This window comes from Chenopodium album, chromosome 18, assembly GCF_948465745.1.
Source record: "Chenopodium album chromosome 18, dcCheAlbu1.1, whole genome shotgun sequence".
Taxonomy (NCBI): domain Eukaryota; kingdom Viridiplantae; phylum Streptophyta; class Magnoliopsida; order Caryophyllales; family Amaranthaceae; genus Chenopodium; species Chenopodium album.
Genome location: NC_137851.1, coordinates 43,547,881 through 43,561,084, shown reverse-complemented (window position 1 = coordinate 43,561,084; position 13,204 = coordinate 43,547,881). Strand labels below are relative to the sequence as shown.

The window sequence follows — 13,204 nt, the reverse complement described above, 5'->3', positions numbered from 1 at the left end:
TAGGTCAACAGGAATAAGTTTTCAACGTTGTTACGATTTATGTACTCCTTAAACAAGTCCACATTCATTCGAAGACCAATCAAAGGAATCAACCACTACTCCACCACTTCAGGAAGTAGTGGAGAGAATCAAGGAAGCATTATGCAACTACCAGAATATCTCTATTACATACGGGAAGCTCTATAAATAGAGAACAAGTTCCTCCCATGAAGGATCATCCATTAGCCACTAATAAAATCCTACCAACCACCGAAGATATCCATGAACTTCCTATTTTAATTTCATCCATATTCTTCATCTACATTCCACTAAGCTCCAAATAACACATTATTTCCTCTGAATATACTTCGTCTCATAAATAAACCTCCTAACCATACTACATATTCTACGTCCAAGCTTGTGATATTTATTTATTTACATGCTCTATTGATGTCGATTATTATATGCACAATGTAATTGTAATTAATGGCTTTATGCCCATACTATAGTGGATTGGTGGACTCATTGCCACCTACGGTTTTTACCCACCTTTATTGGGGGTTTTCGCGTCACCATATCGTGCCTCCCCTCTCTTTCTTTATTTTTACGTCATTTACTTTCCGTATTAAACATTTCCTATTTTAATTTAGTTGACCTGTAGCCCGTATCCCACATCAAATCCTACTTGACGAAATTTAACATAAACAATTTTGCGCCCACCGTGGGGCTGCAGCTAGATTAAAATCTTAACCCTATAAAAGTTCCTCTCTAAAAACATTCAAACATACTCCCATCATCAAGATATATCCACTTCCTTAAAATGGCTTTACCCACATAAGAATCGTTCGTGGTCCCAGCAACAGAATGGTGATATCGTCAATGAAATGATGACGTCTACAATGAGACGGTGACGATGTGACGGAATGACGACGCCATGTGACGACTGTCAGCGTCAAGGTGGTGATCTTCGACGACGAGATAGTAATCGACGTCAAAGGTGACTGACGCCAACTCAACTCAAAATGCTGTAACAAGGGCAATTATCTTTGACGGCCTTAAGAGTTTTGGTAATGTTCCCCCTTGTGGTTTAATTTAATTAACTATTTTGTGTCTCCTTTAAGATATGACAGACTATATCGTCACCATTAAAGTAAACATCACACTTAAAGGGAAGGACGCCATGAAAAACGCTACTTTTAGTCACGGGTCTTGCGATGTCACAAAATTCAGGGTTTGTCGTCATTCATAATACTATTTTTCATTTAACTAACATTATTTTTAGGCTATGTCGTCGTTAAAACTGATATTAAAGTAATCAAGAGACGCCAATAAGGTCACTGCGGTCATCAGTTGGCAATTTGATGTCGCTAACAACAACTTGACGTCATCTGTCACGGCCATTTTCGTCGATGATAACCAGTTTCGACGACAACGACAATCAGTTTCAACGAAAGCCAGTTTCGACGACGAAACCCAGTTCCGATGACGACTGTCACTGTCAGCAACATCAACTAGTGTCGATGAAACCCGTCAGTATCGTCGTCAGCAACCTTGCGTCATCAATTAGTGACGACATGAAGACAAATGTTGCTTTAATAATGATCGAGTAAGATTTTATCTAATGTGAAATTCAGATATTTTACTTGAAATTATTTTATTTTACACATATATATTTTCGTTAAATTTTATGTATAACTCATGACATTAGCTTGTGTAGCGCTTAGATTTATATATCTTGTGATGACTAACATACGTACCACGCGTAGTTTTAGATAAATAAAGTAAGATTACAGGTGGCTATTCATAAAGTTATTAATTGATTGTGACATTGGAATGTTGTCATCAACAATAGTAACAAGCTGACGGTAACATTATATTTTGTGGCTAACTTCATTTCATATTATTTGCATTTTTCATGAAGTTGCCACAAAGGGAGCAAGATAGTATACTTTGAATATTTATCTAATGCCTCAATCATTTTTTGTCATTTAACTCTTGTTAATTCTCAATGCTTTAATCATTACGATCATATTATTATGTTTTGATTTTTAATGCTTCAATTTCTAACACATTGTTCACTAGACTTTGATTAATTGTTAATGCTTTGATTCATAGTTAATGCAATTACGATTATATATATTTTATTTCGAAATATGGCAAAGTATGATATTTTCTTAATTAATTAATAATATAGTTTTATGTGAGAAAACAATTATAGATACAACGTTAACCTAGAACATGACGTTGGGGGCTTGAACACCCAAGATCATGTATGCGACAATGGGGGCTAGACTTGACTTACATCTTATCGAGTGATCCAACATTGAGGGTTCGATTTAAATGACATCGTATCAAGGTAACTTTCTATTATTTAAAATATATGTTGCCTTTCATCAATCTTGTCATAAACCATGGTAGTCACCGACAATATTGGGGCACGCCACATTAATTATCACTTTTGCTCTCTAAATTTACATTGCCATGATCATGCGCTCTTTAATTGGTTGCCTAGTTTAAAGTATTTAATTTTTCTATTGATCACCTTCACCAACGTATTATTACTTTGATTTTCTAATTAGCATTGTCATTTACATGATTCTACCGCCTTAAAGTTTTACTTATTTTCTCTATCATCCTTGTTGATGTAACAATACACATAGTTAAATTACGTCTTCGTAATCTGTCTCATTTATTATTATTATTATTAATTGGTTATCAATAACTCTTGTGATGAAACATTTGATTAAACTTTGATTTATGAATCAATGTCATATGCAATATTTCTTTTTATGCGTCGATTACACTTAGCATTTTCAATCTATTACGACTTGATGCAAAAGTATGACATTAGTGTTTAGAGTGATGAGAACAAGTTCATTACTTGACGCTGAAGTTAAGCTTAGTGATTTCAATATTATGTATGACAACACCATATACCTCGATGCCATGAAGATGATGGCGTAATCAAGGATCATGAAGACATCTATGGAGACGAAACATCAATTTCATGGGGATGACGACAAAGGGTCACACTAGCAAATTGTAGAGACATCGACAAAGGATTGGAACATCAGATAGTTGTAATCAAGGGCCACGACGACATGAGAGTAAACTCTAACCCATTTAAATGAATTTTATTTGGTCATGTTGTATGTTCTTTATCATCATTGCTTTATGTTGCCTACATATTAACGATATATGCTATTCTTAGAAATAGCGATTATTTTAAGAAAATATGTCAAATGCTTATGATAAGTCACTAACCAAGACGTCGAAAGAATAGCATTTGTTTTATCCTATATTTTGCATAATGCAATGAATGACGATGTTAGAGGAAAAAAGGTCATCACGAACAAAGCTACAAACAATAGTTAGTCACAAAGGCGTCAGTTACATTGACATCCCCAAAAGGGATGAGGAAAATTGTCGCTCAAAAGAACTTTGTATCAAACGAATCCCGGGAAAAATAGTCCCTAGCGTCAGACGCCAAACACCCGGAACCTGAACTACCAGTTTAATCCTTTGTGTTCAGCGTCAGACGCCAGGGCACAAAGGGTATTGGCTTACAACGATGGCCATACTACGATAATATAACTTTTTTCAAAGTTATTCTTCAAAAATACATCGAAAGGATTGATCGTAACGATTGATCATATTGACAAATGAAACACCTCAAAGCGCACAAGTCTTAAAGTACATATAGTGTCTTAAGTCTACAAAGTGTCATAAGAATATAAAGTATCATTAGTATCGATAAAAATCATTTTAGAAAAAAATTCTTTTATTCATTTGCATGTCCTCAATATTTTATCTATGAAACATTTTATTTTTCGTTCTCTATTTTAATTTGGTATTCTCGATGCATTCGTAACATAGACACATAATGCGCAATGACAGCAGCTCTAGAGTTACATTAGAGTTTATCCTCTAATACAAAGTCATGCAATGATTATATTTGCTCACAAGTCTTTATTCTCAACGATGTTACAAAAGTTATCATATACGATAATTTTTTGTGCTTTAAGCGCGAGAAAAACGATCTAATGTTATCTCCGTACAAAGACAATGTTTTGAATGTTTAAGGCCTTGACACTTGAATTTATTATAACAAGAACACCATTTGGTTGTGACACCAAGTGTAAATACCAAAAACTTTCAATGACCCTAGTGTCGGACATCACAACAAAGTTCTCCGATTGGCTTTTAACGCTAGAAAATAAGTTAACGCATGAAGAAAATCTTTACCGATTGCATTCACATTACATATGTGGCCTCGCCGCCGACATCCTGTTGGAAAGAGTTTTTGTCTCCTAAATGGGTTCGACACCATATGTCATGACAAAGAGCTAATGTGTCATCGTTTATTTAATATTCGTGGTTATTGACATGATGACGAGACAGTTCAATTGCTCTACTTTTGAATTAAGTGACCTTAAAGCAACATTACGATCATCGACAGGTTTGATTTAACCTAATGTCTTTCATATATGAATAATAAATTATTACCTTCTAACGTATGTTGTTGCAGGTTCAAAAGTAAGTATATATTTGTTGTCTTATATTTCTTTTTATAATCATTATACATATTTAAAAATTTTCTCTATCATCTAATTCTCAAAGTACTCAATCTATGTTACAACATTCGAGATTTGGCATTATCGCAAGTGTACACAGACATCGTCGCTTTCTTCAATGGTCTTAGCACCCGAATCACCTGTTTTGGCCTTGTCGCCAGTTTATTATTTATTGACAATCTCCGACCAACATCTTGACCATTATCACGACCAGCATCCTAAATTGACGAATGCCATCCGTCAACGACATGCTTCTGTCCGTCGATGATCGACTTGCATCTGTCTACGACACTTGCTTCCTTCCGTCGACGATTAACTTCCGTCCGTCGCTGACATCAGTTTTCTTCCGTCGAAGACACTAGATTTCGTCTGTGAACAACCATCTTCCGTCCGTCATCGGCGACACTTGCTTCCAAAGTTAACACTTTTGACGTCGACAAACAACATCCAACGATGTCATTAACATTGACAGGGCATCGACTTAAGATTGCATATGAACAAAGTGCATCATTAGAAAAGGACAATGACGAAGGCATCAAGAGTCAAGACACAAAGGCAATGACACTAACATTGAACAAAGTCAAAACTGAGTATAATTTTCCCAGTTGGTTCCGTGCTCCAACTAAGAAAACGGGGGATATTGTTATGGGTCATTTTGTACGACCGTTGACCGACGTTGACAACCAAGTCCAAGATATTCAAGACCATTGCAAGATAGTTACTAGTAGTCCCTAAATCCAAGGAGAAATAATAGATCAACAAGAATAAGTTTTCAAGGTTGTTACGATGTATGTACTCCCTAAACAAGTCCATATTCATTAGAAGACAAAGCAAAGGAATCAACCACTACTGCACCAGTTGAAGAAGCAGTGGAGAGAATCAAGGAAGCGTTATGCAACGACCAGAATATCTCAATAATACATACGGGAAACTCTATAAATAGAGAACAAGTTCCTCCCATGAAGGATCATCCATTAGCCACTAATAAAATCCTGCCAACCACAGAAAATATCCATGAACTTCCTACTTTAATTTCATCCATCCTCCACATCTACATTCCATGAAGCCATCAACTACTATTATTGATTCGATACAAAGATCTACCCCAAATAACACATTACTTCCTCTAAATATACTTCGTCTCATAAATAAACCTCCTGACCATACTACATAGGCTACGTCCAAGCTTGTGATATTAATTTCTTTACATGCTCTATTGATGTCTATTATTATATGCACAATGTAATTGTAATTAATGGCTTTATGCCCATACTATAGTGGATTGGTGGACTCAGTGCCACCCGCGGTGTTTACCCATCTTCATTGGGGTTTTCTGCGTCACCATATCGTGTCTCCTCTCTCTTCCTTTATTTTTCCGCCATTTAATTTTCGTATTAAACGTTTCCTATTTTAATTTCAGTAGTAGAAAAAGTGTTATTTATAACTGGCGAAATTGACTTTTTGTAATTGGCATTGTTCGTTGCGAATGCCACCGTTACAACTAGTGAAAATTATTCGTAACCGACTAATTTTAGTTACAAATAATGTACTATTCGTAACTGGCTTAACCTAACGCCAGTTACAAAAAGTCTATTTTCCAAGTTAGAAAGCATACTATTCGTAACTGACATTAAGTTACGCCTGTTACAATTAGGGTATTATTAATAACTGGCAAATATTAACGCCGGTTACGAATATATTTTTTTATTTTTTTTTAAAAAAATACTATTAGTAACTAGCATTAGATTACGCTAGTTACTAATAAATAAATAAATTTTTTTAATAAATATTTTATTTGAATACAAAATGGTAGTATATCCTACCAAACGACCTATAGTTAAATGGGTTACAACCCCTATTACAATTCAATCCAAAACAGCTAACTCCATGGTTTATCACTTAAACCTATTACATAGGATTCAAAAGTCCAAAGATGCACACACTTACAAGTCTTATAAGTTACAAGCAAAGCCATAAATTTAGGGCCAAAAATGAAATAATTTAAATACAAAAGAATATTATTTGACATTACCAATCCTAGGGATATGGGTTTGGAATTATTGAATGAACCTTGCTTATCTCAGCAACTACTTTAGCTGATAACTCAATACGAAATGCATTAACAATCTCCTGAAGTTGCCATATCTTGGTTGCTCCAAAAACAGCACTTGCTACAAGGGGGTGCTTCAAAACAAAAGCTGCCAAACAGAAGTTAATACTCAAAAGAGATTTGAACGTCGTATTTGCCATAAGTATAAAATCTTAGATCTAAGAATTAAAGTGATGGACTGACTAAAGTTACTGCATGCAATACAAATGCAGACAATCATAATTTCGTAACTCCAGATAGGAATGGGGGAGGTGAAAATGGGAGATATGGCATACCAATTGCCAAAGAAACTGGTTGAAGGCCGTACTTTTCTGCTATTTAATTTGAAGGTACTCCTGCAGTAAAAGTGAATACATTAACAACTCTAGTTGTCGGCACAAAAATGCCAAGGCTCCATAGCATGCATATCCAACATTTGACTGCCTTGTTCTCAGCAGTGAGGTAACTAAAAGTTCCAAGTACCACATCATAATTCATGATCTAACTAGTTGTTGTTGCATGTTGAGTTTAGAAATAGTAACCAACATAGAGCAAGAACAGGCTATCAGATCAACAGGAGTTACAAGTCCTTCCAAAGCTGAAAAGAATACGTACCCTTGTGGCTAATTTTGTAGCAGCATTGAACAGGCTATACCTGGATTCCCCTTCTGGATATCTTCTTGCTTTCCAAAAGAGAAAAAATCAATATACAGATTACAGCATATAAATCAAGTCGCGTGATGTTATATTTTAAAATTAGAATCTAAATACCTCTGAAAAGATTCAATCGAGCATCTGCAGGACCTCTATCATCTCCAAAGTATTTACCAGACAGTATGCCTATAGCCAAAAGACTACAAGCTAACAAGAAAATGCTGCAAAGGGTTGTACAGGAATACCATAGTTAAATTCAAGTGAAGTATTTAAATCGAAAGAACGAAAGGCCACATAGAAGTAGCAACCAAATTATATAACTGATAGATACCACTTATTAACAAAAGCTGAGAGAAAAACTGCAGCAAGACAATATGAAGCAAAGCTTACAAAACATATTCTAAACGCAAAGAAGGGGTTTGATGAAAAACGCTCTTTAAATTTATGACATTACAGAAAATTAGGCAAATAACTTAATGTTAATAGTAACAATAATTAGTATTTTAGTACATTTTTTTTACCACAAATCTATCAAAATTTTATCAAAAAAGTATCCATCTCGTCCTTAAGCAACAAGAATCTGTTTACTTCACAAGCACCTAATTAATTCAAGATAGTATACCTCTCATGATGACAGCACTCAGCCATTGCAGAGTCAAAAATGCGGTAGAGCAAGCTGTAGGAGTTCTGGTACACTAAGATTCACTGTTAGGAGTTTAGGACACATCTTCCATAGTTTTAGAGCAGCAGGATACATTTAAAATTTATTATTTATCAGACTACTCAATAGGATTATTACTATGTTTTAGGGACTGAAATAAATTATAGATGTTTCACCACAAAACATTAGAAAAGGGGAAGAAGACAATGGAACCCAACTTCCAAAATGCCTTGATGTTTCACCAGCATACAAATTTCTTAGTGTTTCAATATCCCTAAGGGTAGTTCTGCCCAGACTCTCAACTACTGAAAATGAAAGAAATAATTTTTTTTTGCTTTCCATATATAGGAGTGTAGGGATTATGTCAAGCATCCCACAATTGAGCCCATTATAATCATACACTTAAGTATGGTGGCGTCCAAAGGGAAGGAAGCTAGAGTAAAAGAGTTGCCAACAAGTTTTAGGAACTTGTAAACCGTTCATAGGATAAAGGTCACACCCCTTCACGATCCATGAGATCGCTAACTCCATAATGGTCTGGAACCATGACTGGATATTCGGGGATGAAGGTACAAACCTAACCTAAAAGAGATTGAACCTGCCCTAAAAATAGGCCTCTACTTTATTCTTCTCATATTCATGTGCGCTTTCTGACTAACATACAATCAATATATTAATCCTAGCATATTTAATCTATATTGGTTGAATATTAATGCACAAACAAAACTATTATTGGCGATCACTTGAATTAAAATCATATTAGCCTAAACAAGATTATTAATTATCTTATTAAGCGTTATTACAAGTACAAATTCCCTTTAAACCTGCAAGAGAGGGTGTGATCAAGCAATAACAATATTAATATCAAGCAACAATAATATTGATACAACAAATCATCATCATCATAATAATATTCTCATCAAAGCATAATATTAGCAAGATCCTAGGCATGATACTAACAAGATTAATAATAAATCCTTGCATGTCACTAAACATTAAAAGTTCAAAGCTTTATCCCTAACATGATACTAACATGATAGAAGAAATAGAAAGCAACCTAAACATGATGCTAGAAAGCAATAAAAACATCCTAACATGATACTAGGAATCATAAAGACATCCTAACATGATACTAGGAATTAGAATAATAGAAACATGCTTTCTAAAGATATAGAGCAATTAAAACAACTTACTCTGTTGCCTCGTAACTTCAAAGAAAATATTAAATCAAACAATAAATTCAAATAATTGAAATAGGGATTTAGGACCAAATCCTCAGAAATTATCAACCTTTCACGTCTAGGGCGAAGGCAACTTTGAGCTTGGCTAGGTATGTCTAAGACTTGTGAACGCGGTGTTGTATTTGTAAAAAAGGAGGGCTGAGAAAGAGGGGGAAAGAAAAGCTATTAGCTTAAGAGAGAAGAGAATAGAACATTGATGATGATCGTGAATGAATAAAAAAAAAACAGAAAAATACGACCCTATTTATAGAGAAAATAGCCCTAAAACGATAAGAAAAAGACCGAGTCCTATTAGGAATAAAATGCCCCTGTCGCAGAACGACAGAGTCTAGCGCGACGCGACAGCCCTGTCGTTGTGCGCCAGGCTTGTCGTTGCGCGCTAGCCTTGTCGTTTCGCACTGATTCACGTGTTTTCTAAAAAAACCTGTATGGAATCCTTAATCTAATTAAATTCGATTAACAATGTTCGTACTTATCCTTGAAAATCATATTAAAAACACTTGTTTTAATCCAAACAGAATTCTTTATTTTCATAAAATATATAATTATTGTTCTTAACCTCATTAGAACTCAAAATAACCTTCTAGATTATTATAGAAAATTAAAATCAATCCTAATAACTTTAGGAATATTAATTAATGGGCCCTCCACTAGATCATTGGGACATAAAACCATTTCATGCCCAATTTAGTATTTTGGCCATAACTTCCTCATTATTCATCGGAATTAGGCTTATAATATATCGTTGGAAATCTCTTTTCGATCCCAATCCAACTACACTATTATTGGACCCTTATCATGGACCAAAATAAATTGGATTTGACATTTTCATAAATAGAGTACATTTTCGAAAACAGTATGAAGAGTTATTTTATTAAAACAACCGCATTACAAGACTTTTCACACTTTCACTTCATTCGATAATCAAATGACGTGAAAGGTACTCATCACTGGGTTTGGTTTTTGGGAATGATTTAGGCTGTTTTGCGATCCTAAATCATTCTTGTAACGCCGATACCTGCAAACTAGCGTTAGTTAAAAAAATAAAAGAGTTAAGAAACGCGTATCTTGCATCGTCGAGTATACGTCTCTAGAGTAATCGTTTTTGTTCTTGCATCCGCTTGTAGCTGCCTACAATTTTCTCTGTGACAGTCCTCCGCAAGCTAGGGAACACCATCGAAGATTGCTCTACTTGTAGCACTCTTTTGCCGTTTAAGACCATCTTCCGCATCTTAGGGAATACGATCGAAGACAACTCTTCTTGTAGTCATCCATAGTTTTTTGACAATTTCTCACATCTTAGGAAAAACTATCGAAGATAGCTTTGCTTGTAGCCATCTTCAGCCTTTATGACGATTTTCTACATCTTAGGGATTATCGTCAAAGATCACTCTACTTGTAGCAATCCCCTATTTGGCGTGATAACTTTCTTTGGAAAGCTATCAAAGATCACTGCTTGTTGATCCTCATTTTGCTAGTGCTTTGTTGTAAATTCCGTCTGTGCTGTTGCTTGTATTTTATTCTGCGTTTGATGTTTGCGTTTGCCAATATCTTGGTGCTTGTGATGAGCCAATGCTTAGGCGCTTAAGCTAAGTGAGACGATCATTATCAGGTCGATCAGTTAAAGTGATTTTAATCAAGCCGACTACTAATCATGTCGATTTGCTTATAGGGGCTAATTGGCATACCAAGGAACCCAGAATTACTGCATGAGGTCCGCATAAATAAATATGGGGCCAAAAATAACGTCGCTAAGGAAAAGGAACAAGAGTGCGCTGCCACGCTTTGTTGCGGCGCGACATGCCTATCGTTTCGTGCTAGAGTCGGGTTTTCAGGATTTTAATCCCTTCTCCTTCATTTTGTTGTTCGTGCCTCATTTTCTTCGTTTTCGCACGAAAATTTCATCTTGCTCATTCTCCTTCGTTTCACAACGAAATTCGCTCATGTTTTTTGCAAATCGAAGCTTGTGATCTCTAGTTTGTCGATCTATGTAAGTTTTCCCCAAACTCACTATATTTTGTGCGAATTTGGTGCATTTTTTTTTTGCGAATTTTCGAAATTTCAAAATCAATTTTGCTTGTTTTCCTTTGTTTGTCAAATTTCTTGCCATGAAACCACTTGTTTATGTTTTTATATTTCCTTGGGAGTATTTTGAAACTTGTTTGGCTCAATTTGGTGAAGAAACGAGCAAATCACCATCAACGAACACCTTGAGTTCGTGAACATAGTGTGGCTTGTTCTTCATGTTTTTGCTAGCTATTCATGCTCAATTTGTCATAATATTTGTCCTAGTATTGCAAGAAATTGTTTGATTTCTTAAAAATGTTTTTTTTTCGAATCAAAATCATGCTCTGTTTTAGTACTACGTACTCTGTTTTTTTTACGAACATAGTATCATGCGGCTAGGTGAACCTTAGATACTATATAACCTTTGATTTACTATTTTCTTGCATAATTAGCATGACTCGACGACGCGGTTCCGGCTCACGCTCTCGTGGGGCTCACCGAGAGGACGAGCCTGTCGACGCCGGCGAGGGTACTTCCACCAGTTTGGGGGAGTTCCCTGAGTGGGATGGGCGTACCTTGTACATTGCGCCCCTGTTTCACATCTCGGAGCGAGTCTGTCTTGGGATGACCGACGAGCGAGTTCATTGCCATGGCTCGGGCAACAACACCATCGGGCAGCTGTACGAGACTTACTTTCGCAACAATGAGGAGTTGCGTGAGCTGTGGGAGTCTTGTTGTTTGACTCCACTATTGCAGGCCATTCAGGCTCTCTATTCTTTGTCCACGACTTGTTTTCTGATTCGAGCCTTGGTGGAGTTCTTTTGGGACACCACCAACACTTTTCACTTTCCCTGGGGTAAGATGACTATCACTCCTGTCGACTTCTCTCTCATCACCGGACTCGAATTCCGGACTGCTGCGATTCCATTTGGGAGCGATATAACCGTTTTCTCTCCCGAGGTAGAGGAGCTACTCGTTCCTATCGCTGTTCGAGATCGCGGCGAGGCTCTGCCGTTGCAGATTAGTAGCCGATGTATTTGTTGGTCCATGCTCGTAGAGGCCTTCCGAGATGATGCGACCACCCCGGAGCATCGGGTGCGCATCTTTGTTTTGATTCTTTTGTCAGGGACTTTCTCCCCTAACAAGGGTAGCCGAGTGCTACTCTACTACCTGCCTGCTCTTCGTGACTTCATATGGTCAAGACATATGATTGGGCCAACTTGGCCTATGCTGACTTCGTGGTTGGATTGCGACTCGCTAGTCGCCATCGCAAGTTTGAGGAGGAGGTCACTCTTTCTAGTTTCTGGAGGATCGTAGAGGTATACCTTGTTTCTCCTTACTAAAGCTTACTTTAGACATGTGTTAGCACTCGCTGATGCTTCTTTGTCATTTATAGGTCTGGTTTTACGAGTATTTCCCGTCTCTTTCACCGGCGAGGCCCTCGCCTCGTGGGCTCCCCATTGCTGCCAGTTGGGGAGGTCATTACAATGACCAGACTGCTACTGCCCGTGTTAGAGAGTTGATTCTCTCGGTATGCTTTGCTAAACATTTCGTTCTTTTTTGCTGCTTAGTAGGAACCTATCTTATGGGTGTTCATTTTGTAGGGGCCTGAGGTCTAATTTCGGCCATGGGTCGATTTCGACCTTTTCGCACGGGCTGTCCAGTTTACAACTTAGTGTTGCAATTTCCAGGGGACGTAGGACCTTGCGGTGTATCTGGGCGAGAGAGTTGCGATTCAGCACTCTTTTGAGTCCTTTGTGGTTCCTACTCGTCCCCCACGGTATATGTTGGACCAGACGGACATGAGAGTCCATTTCGATAGTTCGCCAGCTGGTACGGATTTGCAGCGCCATATCCATTCGAGCTGGAGTTATGGCGAGAGTCACATGCGCGTTTGGCTCCACCTCCTTGTATATCGGAGGAGGCGCAGGTACATTACGTGCCTTTGATTTATTCTCTTGATAGCCCCCTAGTAGATTTTAGTGGCCTAGATTTTTTT

At 37.0% G+C, this 13,204-nt stretch overlaps 1 protein-coding gene across 1 annotated transcript; it reads right to left on the bottom strand.

Moving 5' to 3' along the window:
- Positions 1–6,590: 6,590 nt before the first annotated feature.
- Positions 6,591–11,856, bottom strand: LOC145592182 (uncharacterized). The gene is made up of 5 exons (XM_081648643.1): positions 11,781–11,856; positions 7,628–7,655; positions 7,414–7,517; positions 7,258–7,325; positions 6,591–6,737 (listed from the first exon to the last, which is right to left on the bottom strand). The coding sequence occupies exons 1-5, from the start codon at positions 11,854–11,856 to the stop codon at positions 6,591–6,593; spliced, it is 423 nt and encodes a 140-aa protein (XP_081504769.1).
- Between the last annotated feature and the right edge of the window lie 1,348 nt (positions 11,857–13,204).